Genomic DNA, 14,071 nt, shown 5'->3' on the forward strand with positions numbered 1-14,071 from the left:
CTAGTGAGATACTGGAGGCTAATGGTTAGAGTGTGACATGTTCACGCTAAGTTTCCTAACCAAAATAGTTTTAAGTGATCCAGGTTTTTTGTTTTACTTTGTGGCACACCCCTTTCTTCTCTCCCCGCCTCCAGAGTTTAGGCAGTTTGTCAAAGATACGTTTACAAACCTATAAATGAATGAAAATATCCAAACAGGAAGAGGGTTTCTCCCCAAACAGAGACAGCAGTCTAGTGGTGGAATTTTGGAGTTTTCTGGTTGAGAAAAGATTGTTTGCAGGAGGGGGGGGGGGCGTAAAATACAGCACTGCTCCAACCCTGTGACTGGCAGGACATGGTACCGTACTTGGAGTTAAGTGAGGTATGGGGTTCACAGCTTCAAGAGTTGATTAAAAACCTGGTTTCCTAGGTAGCAATTTTAATATCTGGAAAAGGACTGAGTTTTTCTGGGTCTATGGTCACCAGAAGGTCAAGCATATGGCAAAGAATCAAAACCTCTCAGTTGGCAGTATTTTGCCATAAAGTCTCTACTGACTTATGGCAACCCAGTAGCAAGAAACAGTCAGAGGTAGTTTGCCATTGCCTGCCTCAGCATAGTGAGCTTGGTATTCCTTGGTCGTGTCCCATCCAAATACTGACCAAGGCTGACCCTGCTTAGCCTCCAAGATCTGACCAGATCGGGCTATCCAGGCCAGGCCTAGACTATATTGTGTGAGGAAGGGATGGCAAAATTTCAGTGAGTCTGACTGGACCTGTAGCCCAGTGGTTTCCATAATTTCTATATCCAGGACTGCAGCATGGGAATGGATTTTGATTTTTTTTTAACAGTAATATGTAACATGTCACTCCCTCGCTTATAATAATTCAATTTATAATAATTCCGTAGGGGTTTGCTGCTTTATTACAGCAAAATAAAACAGCTCCATTCAACAAATGAATATGGTATTAGAAACCTTTTAAAGAGATTTTTTTTAACCAAAATCACAGAAGGGAAGGAGATTAAGTGAGCGCTGAGTCACCCAAGCTTACACTGGAATAAACTTTGTTAGTCTTTAATGAGCCACTGGACTTTTGTCCTGTCTTTCTCTCTTAAAAATGTAAACAAACAAAACAGGACAGTAGAGTCACTGGTGCAACAACTGAAGATCACTGATCTAGGACAGTGTTAAGGCGGCATTCCCTAGTAGTGTTTACACAATCAATTATTGGTCAAGCCGGCAACTCCCTTGGCCCCCAGCCCTATGACTATCACATGTCCTGTGTCTTTCACTGCTAACAGCACACAAGGCTTTCAATCTCCCAGCAGTTTACACCAATGAAAGATTTTCAGGACCAAACTAGATGTCGTAGCATCCAGAAGTTGGATCTGTGGATACCGATGTTATTTCACAGCAGAACTTGGCCATTTACAAACTGTAAGAGTCCAAACCTGACTGGGCCTACAGTATGGCAGAACCATCCCCGCCCTCCCTGCTGCAGTTTGAAGTGCCAGAACAGCGTTTTTGTCACTAGAAAAAAGCACGGGAAGGGGAAATAAGATTGCTTGTGCCCACCATACTATGATTCCCTTGTGGCATTTTTAAATGGGTGGATTCAGATCTAAAATGGTGTTGACCTCCATTGGTAGGGCTCACAGATGCTGTAATGGCTAAGTTTGGCCCTCAGACTGGGGTTGACAACTCTTGCTTGCAAAAGTCCTAGAGATTTGAAGGTGGAGCCTGAGGAGGGTATTGTTTGGAAAGGAGAGGGACCTAACCAGGATATAATGCCATGGAGCCAGAGGCGTAGCTCCAAGGGGAACCGAGGGGGTGCAACGCACCAGGCGCACGCCCCTGTGGGGGCGTGACAGCAGTGTTCCAGGGCAGGACGGGGACATTCTGGGGTGGGACGGAGCGGAGGCCGCACCAGTGCACCGGGCGCTTTCCCCCTTGCTACGCCTCTGCGTGGAGCCCACCCTGCAAAGCAGCCATTTTGTCCAGGGATACTGATCTCTGTCAGCCTCAGTTCAGCTGTAAACCCAGGAGATCTCCAGCCCCCACCTGATGGTTGGCAACTCTACCTCAGATACAGGTGGACAAGGCTACATGCATGTTTGGCTGTAACACAATGGAAATTTGTGCCAACTCCACCTTGTTGCCAGTGTGGGGAAGAGAAAAACATGTGGTGGTGCAGATATACTCCCAAGTCGCTCCCGCTATTGGTGGGCTTGACTAGGCCTTAAATGTAGGGCAAGGCGCAAACAGGAGGTTTCTGGAGTTCCTGACAATAGACGGGCAGAGCTCTGAAACTGAGGCGCAGGCCTTATTTTATTCAGGCCTGTCACAAGGAAACATGCTGTTCCAGTTTTATGGTTATGTTTCTGATTTTTATCGTATTTGTTTTCATTTTGTGAGACATCTCAAGGAGGGCTCTGGAGAGGCAGAATATAAATCTTCTAAATAAATTAATCCCATCTGGAACATTAATGGCTGCCGAATGTAGCGAAGATGTTGTCAGAGCAACAATAATGGGTGGAACAGAGCCATAACAGGGTTGTGGTAGTTCAGTAGTCCCAAGATATTTGGGACCCCCAATAAAGTATCACTGTAAAATATCCTCACTAGGCTATTCAGCCTACCTTTGAAAATCTCAGAGGAAAAAGATTCTATATCCTCTCCAGTACTTTATGCCATTGAGCTCTGTGGTTTCCCATCCCAAAATATGTTCATTTCATTTACTATTTTACTATTATTTGAAACTTTTATAGCTTCTAGTTTCTTTAGTGTTTTGGATGCGCAACTTCTCCTTCTTCCTTCTGACATCCATTCAGTATTCAGAATCTGTCAACGTGTTTCTGTTTGGATTTCTCCCTTTTTTGGCTAGTTGTTGTTAGCCTCTGAGACCTCTCTTTTCATGGCTTTCCATGGCTTCTGGCCCTCTCCTGTTCATAGCCCTTCACTGAATTTTCTCTGGTTTGTCAGGCAAAGGGAGTTCAATGTATTGTCGAAGGCTTTCATGGCCAGATTCAACTGGTTCTGGTGGGTTTTCCGTGCTGTGTGGCCGTGGTCTGGTGGATCTGTGGCTGGCATCTTCACAGTGTGCAACAGACTTCCCTTTGTGATACACCTCTGAAGATGCCAGCCACAGAAAACCACAGGCGAAACGTTAGGAACAAGATCCAGCAGACCACGGTTTGAAAACCCACCAGAACCAAGGGGAGTTCAGTTTGCTTAATGGTTCATATGAAGTTCTGAAACTGGAGCAATTTTCATGGTTTCTGTGCCACAAATTAGCTTCTGATCAGATATCAAAATACCGTGATTACCCTTTTTTATGAACTCTGCTTTGCTGACTACCTCAGTTTTTCTACAATGAATGGGCACAAGAGGAGGAGGAGAAGGAGGAAACAGAAGAGGAGTTGTCGTCTATTGCTTAAGCACTAGACCCATGGTGGCGAACCTTTGGCACTCCAGATGTTATGGACTACAATTCCCATCAGCCATGGGTGGGGGGGGGGGGGGGTGGGGGGGGGGGGGGGTGGGGGGGGGGGGGGGAGGGGGGGGTGGGGGGGGTGGGGGGGGGGGGGGGGGGGGGGGGGGGGGGGGGGGGGGGGGGGGGGGTGCGGGGGGGGGGGGGTGGGGGGGGGGGGGGGGGGGGGGGGGGGGGGGTGGGGGGGGGGGGGGGTGGGGGGGGGGGGGGGTGGGGGGGGGGGGGGGTGGGGGGGGGGGGGGGTGGGGGGGGGGGGGGGTGGGGGGGGGGGGGGGTGGGGGGGGGGGGGGGTGGGGGGGGGGGGGGGTGGGGGGGGGGGGGGGTGGGGGGGGGGGGGGGTGGGGGGGGGGGGGGGTGGGGGGGGGGGGGGGTGGGGGGGGGGGGGGGTGGGGGGGGGGGGGGGTGGGGGGGGGGGGGGGTGGGGGGGGGGGGGGGTGGGGGGGGGGGGGGGTGGGGGGGGGGGGGGGTGGGGGGGGGGGGGGGTGGGGGGGGGGGGGGGTGGGGGGGGGGGGGGGTGGGGGGGGGGGGGGGTGGGGGGGGGGGGGGGTGGGGGGGGGGGGGGGTGGGGGGGGGGGGGGGTGGGGGGGGGGGGGGGTGGGGGGGGGGGGGGGTGGGGGGGGGGGGGGGTGGGGGGGGGGGGGGGTGGGGGGGGGGGGGGGTGGGGGGGGGGGGGGGTGGGGGGGGGGGGGGGTGGGGGGGGGGGGGGGTGGGGGGGGGGGGGGGTGGGGGGGGGGGGGGGTGGGGGGGGGGGGGGGTGGGGGGGGGGGGGGGTGGGGGGGGGGGGGGGTGGGGGGGGGGGGGGGTGGGGGGGGGGGGGGGTGGGGGGGGGGGGGGGTGGGGGGGGGGGGGGGTGGGGGGGGGGGGGGGTGGGGGGGGGGGGGGGTGGGGGGGGGGGGGGGTGGGGGGGGGGGGGGGTGGGGGGGGGGGGGGGTGGGGGGGGGGGGGGGTGGGGGGGGGGGGGGGTGGGGGGGGGGGGGGGTGGGGGGGGGGGGGGGTGGGGGGGGGGGGGGGTGGGGGGGGGGGGGGGTGGGGGGGGGGGGGGGTGGGGGGGGGGGGGGGTGGGGGGGGGGGGGGGTGGGGGGGGGGGGGGGTGGGGGGGGGGGGGGGTGGGGGGGGGGGGGGGTGGGGGGGGGGGGGGGTGGGGGGGGGGGGGGGTGGGGGGGGGGGGGGGTGGGGGGGGGGGGGGGTGGGGGGGGGGGGGGGTGGGGGGGGGGGGGGGTGGGGGGGGGGGGGGGTGGGGGGGGGGGGGGGTGGGGGGGGGGGGGGGTGGGGGGGGGGGGGGGTGGGGGGGGGGGGGGGTGGGGGGGGGGGGGGGTGGGGGGGGGGGGGGGTGGGGGGGGGGGGGGGTGGGGGGGGGGGGGGGTGGGGGGGGGGGGGGGTGGGGGGGGGGGGGGGTGGGGGGGGGGGGGGGTGGGGGGGGGGGGGGGTGGGGGGGGGGGGGGGTGGGGGGGGGGGGGGGTGGGGGGGGGGGGGGGTGGGGGGGGGGGGGGGTGGGGGGGGGGGGGGGTGGGGGGGGGGGGGGGTGGGGGGGGGGGGGGGTGGGGGGGGGGGGGGGTGGGGGGGGGGGGGGGTGGGGGGGGGGGGGGGTGGGGGGGGGGGGGGGTGGGGGGGGGGGGGGGTGGGGGGGGGGGGGGGTGGGGGGGGGGGGGGGTGGGGGGGGGGGGGGGTGGGGGGGGGGGGGGGTGGGGGGGGGGGGGGGTGGGGGGGGGGGGGGGTGGGGGGGGGGGGGGGTGGGGGGGGGGGGGGGTGGGGGGGGGGGGGGGTGGGGGGGGGGGGGGGTGGGGGGGGGGGGGGGTGGGGGGGGGGGGGGGTGGGGGGGGGGGGGGGTGGGGGGGGGGGGGGGTGGGGGGGGGGGGGGGTGGGGGGGGGGGGGGGTGGGGGGGGGGGGGGGTGGGGGGGGGGGGGGGTGGGGGGGGGGGGGGGTGGGGGGGGGGGGGGGTGGGGGGGGGGGGGGGTGGGGGGGGGGGGGGGTGGGGGGGGGGGGGGGTGGGGGGGGGGGGGGGTGGGGGGGGGGGGGGGTGGGGGGGGGGGGGGGTGGGGGGGGGGGGGGGTGGGGGGGGGGGGGGGTGGGGGGGGGGGGGGGTGGGGGGGGGGGGGGGTGGGGGGGGGGGGGGGTGGGGGGGGGGGGGGGTGGGGGGGGGGGGGGGTGGGGGGGGGGGGGGGTGGGGGGGGGGGGGGGTGGGGGGGGGGGGGGGTGGGGGGGGGGGGGGGTGGGGGGGGGGGGGGGTGGGGGGGGGGGGGGGTGGGGGGGGGGGGGGGTGGGGGGGGGGGGGGGTGGGGGGGGGGGGGGGTGGGGGGGGGGGGGGGTGGGGGGGGGGGGGGGTGGGGGGGGGGGGGGGTGGGGGGGGGGGGGGGTGGGGGGGGGGGGGGGTGGGGGGGGGGGGGGGTGGGGGGGGGGGGGGGTGGGGGGGGGGGGGGGTGGGGGGGGGGGGGGGTGGGGGGGGGGGGGGGTGGGGGGGGGGGGGGGTGGGGGGGGGGGGGGGTGGGGGGGGGGGGGGGTGGGGGGGGGGGGGGGTGGGGGGGGGGGGGGGTGGGGGGGGGGGGGGGTGGGGGGGGGGGGGGGTGGGGGGGGGGGGGGGTGGGGGGGGGGGGGGGTGGGGGGGGGGGGGGGTGGGGGGGGGGGGGGGTGGGGGGGGGGGGGGGTGGGGGGGGGGGGGGGTGGGGGGGGGGGGGGGTGGGGGGGGGGGGGGGTGGGGGGGGGGGGGGGTGGGGGGGGGGGGGGGTGGGGGGGGGGGGGGGTGGGGGGGGGGGGGGGTGGGGGGGGGGGGGGGTGGGGGGGGGGGGGGGTGGGGGGGGGGGGGGGTGGGGGGGGGGGGGGGTGGGGGGGGGGGGGGGTGGGGGGGGGGGGGGGTGGGGGGGGGGGGGGGTGGGGGGGGGGGGGGGTGGGGGGGGGGGGGGGTGGGGGGGGGGGGGGGTGGGGGGGGGGGGGGGTGGGGGGGGGGGGGGGTGGGGGGGGGGGGGGGTGGGGGGGGGGGGGGGTGGGGGGGGGGGGGGGTGGGGGGGGGGGGGGGTGGGGGGGGGGGGGGGTGGGGGGGGGGGGGGGTGGGGGGGGGGGGGGGTGGGGGGGGGGGGGGGTGGGGGGGGGGGGGGGTGGGGGGGGGGGGGGGTGGGGGGGGGGGGGGGTGGGGGGGGGGGGGGGTGGGGGGGGGGGGGGGTGGGGGGGGGGGGGGGTGGGGGGGGGGGGGGGTGGGGGGGGGGGGGGGTGGGGGGGGGGGGGGGTGGGGGGGGGGGGGGGTGGGGGGGGGGGGGGGTGGGGGGGGGGGGGGGTGGGGGGGGGGGGGGGTGGGGGGGGGGGGGGGTGGGGGGGGGGGGGGGTGGGGGGGGGGGGGGGTGGGGGGGGGGGGGGGTGGGGGGGGGGGGGGGTGGGGGGGGGGGGGGGTGGGGGGGGGGGGGGGTGGGGGGGGGGGGGGGTGGGGGGGGGGGGGGGTGGGGGGGGGGGGGGGTGGGGGGGGGGGGGGGTGGGGGGGGGGGGGGGTGGGGGGGGGGGGGGGTGGGGGGGGGGGGGGGTGGGGGGGGGGGGGGGTGGGGGGGGGGGGGGGTGGGGGGGGGGGGGGGTGGGGGGGGGGGGGGGTGGGGGGGGGGGGGGGTGGGGGGGGGGGGGGGTGGGGGGGGGGGGGGGTGGGGGGGGGGGGGGGTGGGGGGGGGGGGGGGTGGGGGGGGGGGGGGGTGGGGGGGGGGGGGGGTGGGGGGGGGGGGGGGTGGGGGGGGGGGGGGGTGGGGGGGGGGGGGGGTGGGGGGGGGGGGGGGTGGGGGGGGGGGGGGGTGGGGGGGGGGGGGGGTGGGGGGGGGGGGGGGTGGGGGGGGGGGGGGGTGGGGGGGGGGGGGGGTGGGGGGGGGGGGGGGTGGGGGGGGGGGGGGGTGGGGGGGGGGGGGGGTGGGGGGGGGGGGGGGTGGGGGGGGGGGGGGGTGGGGGGGGGGGGGGGTGGGGGGGGGGGGGGGTGGGGGGGGGGGGGGGTGGGGGGGGGGGGGGGTGGGGGGGGGGGGGGGTGGGGGGGGGGGGGGGTGGGGGGGGGGGGGGGTGGGGGGGGGGGGGGGTGGGGGGGGGGGGGGGTGGGGGGGGGGGGGGGTGGGGGGGGGGGGGGGTGGGGGGGGGGGGGGGTGGGGGGGGGGGGGGGTGGGGGGGGGGGGGGGTGGGGGGGGGGGGGGGTGGGGGGGGGGGGGGGTGGGGGGGGGGGGGGGTGGGGGGGGGGGGGGGTGGGGGGGGGGGGGGGTGGGGGGGGGGGGGGGTGGGGGGGGGGGGGGGTGGGGGGGGGGGGGGGTGGGGGGGGGGGGGGGTGGGGGGGGGGGGGGGTGGGGGGGGGGGGGGGTGGGGGGGGGGGGGGGTGGGGGGGGGGGGGGGTGGGGGGGGGGGGGGGTGGGGGGGGGGGGGGGTGGGGGGGGGGGGGGGTGGGGGGGGGGGGGGGTGGGGGGGGGGGGGGGTGGGGGGGGGGGGGGGTGGGGGGGGGGGGGGGTGGGGGGGGGGGGGGGTGGGGGGGGGGGGGGGTGGGGGGGGGGGGGGGTGGGGGGGGGGGGGGGTGGGGGGGGGGGGGGGTGGGGGGGGGGGGGGGTGGGGGGGGGGGGGGGTGGGGGGGGGGGGGGGTGGGGGGGGGGGGGGGTGGGGGGGGGGGGGGGTGGGGGGGGGGGGGGGTGGGGGGGGGGGGGGGTGGGGGGGGGGGGGGGTGGGGGGGGGGGGGGGTGGGGGGGGGGGGGGGTGGGGGGGGGGGGGGGTGGGGGGGGGGGGGGGTGGGGGGGGGGGGGGGTGGGGGGGGGGGGGGGTGGGGGGGGGGGGGGGTGGGGGGGGGGGGGGGTGGGGGGGGGGGGGGGTGGGGGGGGGGGGGGGTGGGGGGGGGGGGGGGTGGGGGGGGGGGGGGGTGGGGGGGGGGGGGGGTGGGGGGGGGGGGGGGTGGGGGGGGGGGGGGGTGGGGGGGGGGGGGGGTGGGGGGGGGGGGGGGTGGGGGGGGGGGGGGGTGGGGGGGGGGGGGGGTGGGGGGGGGGGGGGGTGGGGGGGGGGGGGGGTGGGGGGGGGGGGGGGTGGGGGGGGGGGGGGGTGGGGGGGGGGGGGGGTGGGGGGGGGGGGGGGTGGGGGGGGGGGGGGGTGGGGGGGGGGGGGGGTGGGGGGGGGGGGGGGTGGGGGGGGGGGGGGGTGGGGGGGGGGGGGGGTGGGGGGGGGGGGGGGTGGGGGGGGGGGGGGGTGGGGGGGGGGGGGGGTGGGGGGGGGGGGGGGTGGGGGGGGGGGGGGGTGGGGGGGGGGGGGGGTGGGGGGGGGGGGGGGTGGGGGGGGGGGGGGGTGGGGGGGGGGGGGGGTGGGGGGGGGGGGGGGTGGGGGGGGGGGGGGGTGGGGGGGGGGGGGGGTGGGGGGGGGGGGGGGTGGGGGGGGGGGGGGGTGGGGGGGGGGGGGGGTGGGGGGGGGGGGGGGTGGGGGGGGGGGGGGGTGGGGGGGGGGGGGGGTGGGGGGGGGGGGGGGTGGGGGGGGGGGGGGGTGGGGGGGGGGGGGGGTGGGGGGGGGGGGGGGTGGGGGGGGGGGGGGGTGGGGGGGGGGGGGGGTGGGGGGGGGGGGGGGTGGGGGGGGGGGGGGGTGGGGGGGGGGGGGGGTGGGGGGGGGGGGGGGTGGGGGGGGGGGGGGGTGGGGGGGGGGGGGGGTGGGGGGGGGGGGGGGTGGGGGGGGGGGGGGGTGGGGGGGGGGGGGGGTGGGGGGGGGGGGGGGTGGGGGGGGGGGGGGGTGGGGGGGGGGGGGGGTGGGGGGGGGGGGGGGTGGGGGGGGGGGGGGGTGGGGGGGGGGGGGGGTGGGGGGGGGGGGGGGTGGGGGGGGGGGGGGGTGGGGGGGGGGGGGGGTGGGGGGGGGGGGGGGTGGGGGGGGGGGGGGGTGGGGGGGGGGGGGGGTGGGGGGGGGGGGGGGTGGGGGGGGGGGGGGGTGGGGGGGGGGGGGGGTGGGGGGGGGGGGGGGTGGGGGGGGGGGGGGGTGGGGGGGGGGGGGGGTGGGGGGGGGGGGGGGTGGGGGGGGGGGGGGGTGGGGGGGGGGGGGGGTGGGGGGGGGGGGGGGTGGGGGGGGGGGGGGGTGGGGGGGGGGGGGGGTGGGGGGGGGGGGGGGTGGGGGGGGGGGGGGGTGGGGGGGGGGGGGGGTGGGGGGGGGGGGGGGTGGGGGGGGGGGGGGGTGGGGGGGGGGGGGGGTGGGGGGGGGGGGGGGTGGGGGGGGGGGGGGGTGGGGGGGGGGGGGGGTGGGGGGGGGGGGGGGTGGGGGGGGGGGGGGGTGGGGGGGGGGGGGGGTGGGGGGGGGGGGGGGTGGGGGGGGGGGGGGGTGGGGGGGGGGGGGGGTGGGGGGGGGGGGGGGTGGGGGGGGGGGGGGGTGGGGGGGGGGGGGGGTGGGGGGGGGGGGGGGTGGGGGGGGGGGGGGGTGGGGGGGGGGGGGGGTGGGGGGGGGGGGGGGTGGGGGGGGGGGGGGGTGGGGGGGGGGGGGGGTGGGGGGGGGGGGGGGTGGGGGGGGGGGGGGGTGGGGGGGGGGGGGGGTGGGGGGGGGGGGGGGTGGGGGGGGGGGGGGGTGGGGGGGGGGGGGGGTGGGGGGGGGGGGGGGTGGGGGGGGGGGGGGGTGGGGGGGGGGGGGGGTGGGGGGGGGGGGGGGTGGGGGGGGGGGGGGGTGGGGGGGGGGGGGGGTGGGGGGGGGGGGGGGTGGGGGGGGGGGGGGGTGGGGGGGGGGGGGGGTGGGGGGGGGGGGGGGTGGGGGGGGGGGGGGGTGGGGGGGGGGGGGGGTGGGGGGGGGGGGGGGTGGGGGGGGGGGGGGGTGGGGGGGGGGGGGGGTGGGGGGGGGGGGGGGTGGGGGGGGGGGGGGGTGGGGGGGGGGGGGGGTGGGGGGGGGGGGGGGTGGGGGGGGGGGGGGGTGGGGGGGGGGGGGGGTGGGGGGGGGGGGGGGTGGGGGGGGGGGGGGGTGGGGGGGGGGGGGGGTGGGGGGGGGGGGGGGTGGGGGGGGGGGGGGGTGGGGGGGGGGGGGGGTGGGGGGGGGGGGGGGTGGGGGGGGGGGGGGGTGGGGGGGGGGGGGGGTGGGGGGGGGGGGGGGTGGGGGGGGGGGGGGGTGGGGGGGGGGGGGGGTGGGGGGGGGGGGGGGTGGGGGGGGGGGGGGGTGGGGGGGGGGGGGGGTGGGGGGGGGGGGGGGTGGGGGGGGGGGGGGGTGGGGGGGGGGGGGGGTGGGGGGGGGGGGGGGTGGGGGGGGGGGGGGGTGGGGGGGGGGGGGGGTGGGGGGGGGGGGGGGTGGGGGGGGGGGGGGGTGGGGGGGGGGGGGGGTGGGGGGGGGGGGGGGTGGGGGGGGGGGGGGGTGGGGGGGGGGGGGGGTGGGGGGGGGGGGGGGTGGGGGGGGGGGGGGGTGGGGGGGGGGGGGGGTGGGGGGGGGGGGGGGTGGGGGGGGGGGGGGGTGGGGGGGGGGGGGGGTGGGGGGGGGGGGGGGTGGGGGGGGGGGGGGGTGGGGGGGGGGGGGGGTGGGGGGGGGGGGGGGTGGGGGGGGGGGGGGGTGGGGGGGGGGGGGGGTGGGGGGGGGGGGGGGTGGGGGGGGGGGGGGGTGGGGGGGGGGGGGGGTGGGGGGGGGGGGGGGTGGGGGGGGGGGGGGGTGGGGGGGGGGGGGGGTGGGGGGGGGGGGGGGTGGGGGGGGGGGGGGGTGGGGGGGGGGGGGGGTGGGGGGGGGGGGGGGTGGGGGGGGGGGGGGGTGGGGGGGGGGGGGGGTGGGGGGGGGGGGGGGTGGGGGGGGGGGGGGGTGGGGGGGGGGGGGGGTGGGGGGGGGGGGGGGTGGGGGGGGGGGGGGGTGGGGGGGGGGGGGGGTGGGGGGGGGGGGGGGTGGGGGGGGGGGGGGGTGGGGGGGGGGGGGGGTGGGGGGGGGGGGGGGTGGGGGGGGGGGGGGGTGGGGGGGGGGGGGGGTGGGGGGGGGGGGGGGTGGGGGGGGGGGGGGGTGGGGGGGGGGGGGGGTGGGGGGGGGGGGGGGTGGGGGGGGGGGGGGGTGGGGGGGGGGGGGGGTGGGGGGGGGGGGGGGTGGGGGGGGGGGGGGGTGGGGGGGGGGGGGGGTGGGGGGGGGGGGGGGTGGGGGGGGGGGGGGGTGGGGGGGGGGGGGGGTGGGGGGGGGGGGGGGTGGGGGGGGGGGGGGGTGGGGGGGGGGGGGGGTGGGGGGGGGGGGGGGTGGGGGGGGGGGGGGGTGGGGGGGGGGGGGGGTGGGGGGGGGGGGGGGTGGGGGGGGGGGGGGGTGGGGGGGGGGGGGGGTGGGGGGGGGGGGGGGTGGGGGGGGGGGGGGGTGGGGGGGGGGGGGGGTGGGGGGGGGGGGGGGTGGGGGGGGGGGGGGGTGGGGGGGGGGGGGGGTGGGGGGGGGGGGGGGTGGGGGGGGGGGGGGGTGGGGGGGGGGGGGGGTGGGGGGGGGGGGGGGTGGGGGGGGGGGGGGGTGGGGGGGGGGGGGGGTGGGGGGGGGGGGGGGTGGGGGGGGGGGGGGGTGGGGGGGGGGGGGGGTGGGGGGGGGGGGGGGTGGGGGGGGGGGGGGGTGGGGGGGGGGGGGGGTGGGGGGGGGGGGGGGTGGGGGGGGGGGGGGGTGGGGGGGGGGGGGGGTGGGGGGGGGGGGGGGTGGGGGGGGGGGGGGGTGGGGGGGGGGGGGGGTGGGGGGGGGGGGGGGTGGGGGGGGGGGGGGGTGGGGGGGGGGGGGGGTGGGGGGGGGGGGGGGTGGGGGGGGGGGGGGGTGGGGGGGGGGGGGGGTGGGGGGGGGGGGGGGTGGGGGGGGGGGGGGGTGGGGGGGGGGGGGGGTGGGGGGGGGGGGGGGTGGGGGGGGGGGGGGGTGGGGGGGGGGGGGGGTGGGGGGGGGGGGGGGTGGGGGGGGGGGGGGGTGGGGGGGGGGGGGGGTGGGGGGGGGGGGGGGTGGGGGGGGGGGGGGGTGGGGGGGGGGGGGGGTGGGGGGGGGGGGGGGTGGGGGGGGGGGGGGGTGGGGGGGGGGGGGGGTGGGGGGGGGGGGGGGTGGGGGGGGGGGGGGGTGGGGGGGGGGGGGGGTGGGGGGGGGGGGGGGTGGGGGGGGGGGGGGGTGGGGGGGGGGGGGGGTGGGGGGGGGGGGGGGTGGGGGGGGGGGGGGGTGGGGGGGGGGGGGGGTGGGGGGGGGGGGGGGTGGGGGGGGGGGGGGGTGGGGGGGGGGGGGGGTGGGGGGGGGGGGGGGTGGGGGGGGGGGGGGGTGGGGGGGGGGGGGGGTGGGGGGGGGGGGGGGTGGGGGGGGGGGGGGGTGGGGGGGGGGGGGGGTGGGGGGGGGGGGGGGTGGGGGGGGGGGGGGGTGGGGGGGGGGGGGGGTGGGGGGGGGGGGGGGTGGGGGGGGGGGGGGGTGGGGGGGGGGGGGGGTGGGGGGGGGGGGGGGTGGGGGGGGGGGGGGGTGGGGGGGGGGGGGGGTGGGGGGGGGGGGGGGTGGGGGGGGGGGGGGGTGGGGGGGGGGGGGGGTGGGGGGGGGGGGGGGTGGGGGGGGGGGGGGGTGGGGGGGGGGGGGGGTGGGGGGGGGGGGGGGTGGGGGGGGGGGGGGGTGGGGGGGGGGGGGGGTGGGGGGGGGGGGGGGTGGGGGGGGGGGGGGGTGGGGGGGGGGGGGGGTGGGGGGGGGGGGGGGTGGGGGGGGGGGGGGGTGGGGGGGGGGGGGGGTGGGGGGGGGGGGGGGTGGGGGGGGGGGGGGGTGGGGGGGGGGGGGGGTGGGGGGGGGGGGGGGTGGGGGGGGGGGGGGGTGGGGGGGGGGGGGGGTGGGGGGGGGGGGGGGTGGGGGGGGGGGGGGGTGGGGGGGGGGGGGGGTGGGGGGGGGGGGGGGTGGGGGGGGGGGGGGGTGGGGGGGGGGGGGGGTGGGGGGGGGGGGGGGTGGGGGGGGGGGGGGGTGGGGGGGGGGGGGGGTGGGGGGGGGGGGGGGTGGGGGGGGGGGGGGGTGGGGGGGGGGGGGGGTGGGGGGGGGGGGGGGTGGGGGGGGGGGGGGGTGGGGGGGGGGGGGGGTGGGGGGGGGGGGGGGTGGGGGGGGGGGGGGGTGGGGGGGGGGGGGGGTGGGGGGGGGGGGGGGTGGGGGGGGGGGGGGGTGGGGGGGGGGGGGGGTGGGGGGGGGGGGGGGTGGGGGGGGGGGGGGGTGGGGGGGGGGGGGGGTGGGGGGGGGGGGGGGTGGGGGGGGGGGGGGGTGGGGGGGGGGGGGGGTGGGGGGGGGGGGGGGTGGGGGGGGGGGGGGGTGGGGGGGGGGGGGGGTGGGGGGGGGGGGGGGTGGGGGGGGGGGGGGGTGGGGGGGGGGGGGGGTGGGGGGGGGGGGGGGTGGGGGGGGGGGGGGGTGGGGGGGGGGGGGGGTGGGGGGGGGGGGGGGTGGGGGGGGGGGGGGGTGGGGGGGGGGGGGGGTGGGGGGGGGGGGGGGTGGGGGGGGGGGGGGGTGGGGGGGGGGGGGGGTGGGGGGGGGGGGGGGTGGGGGGGGGGGGGGGTGGGGGGGGGGGGGGGTGGGGGGGGGGGGGGGTGGGGGGGGGGGGGGGTGGGGGGGGGGGGGGGTGGGGGGGGGGGGGGGTGGGGGGGGGGGGGGGTGGGGGGGGGGGGGGGTGGGGGGGGGGGGGGGTGGGGGGGGGGGGGGGTGGGGGGGGGGGGGGGTGGGGGGGGGGGGGGGTGGGGGGGGGGGGGGGTGGGGGGGG

At 81.7% G+C, this 14,071-nt stretch overlaps 1 protein-coding gene across 1 annotated transcript in view; it reads left to right on the forward strand.

The window, feature by feature from the left end:
• Window positions 1–333: 333 nt before the first annotated feature.
• The window catches only part of LOC125441985 (vinexin-like), a 36,150-nt gene continuing 22,412 nt past the window's right edge, over window positions 334–14,071 (forward strand). Inside the window, exon 1 of the mRNA XM_048513072.1 lies at window positions 334–360. Coding sequence (XP_048369029.1) covers window positions 334–360 — 27 coding nt within the window. The remainder of the gene's footprint in view (window positions 361–14,071) is intronic.

Source organism: Sphaerodactylus townsendi, linkage group LG12, assembly GCF_021028975.2.
Source record: "Sphaerodactylus townsendi isolate TG3544 linkage group LG12, MPM_Stown_v2.3, whole genome shotgun sequence".
Taxonomy (NCBI): Eukaryota; Metazoa; Chordata; class Lepidosauria; order Squamata; family Sphaerodactylidae; genus Sphaerodactylus; species Sphaerodactylus townsendi.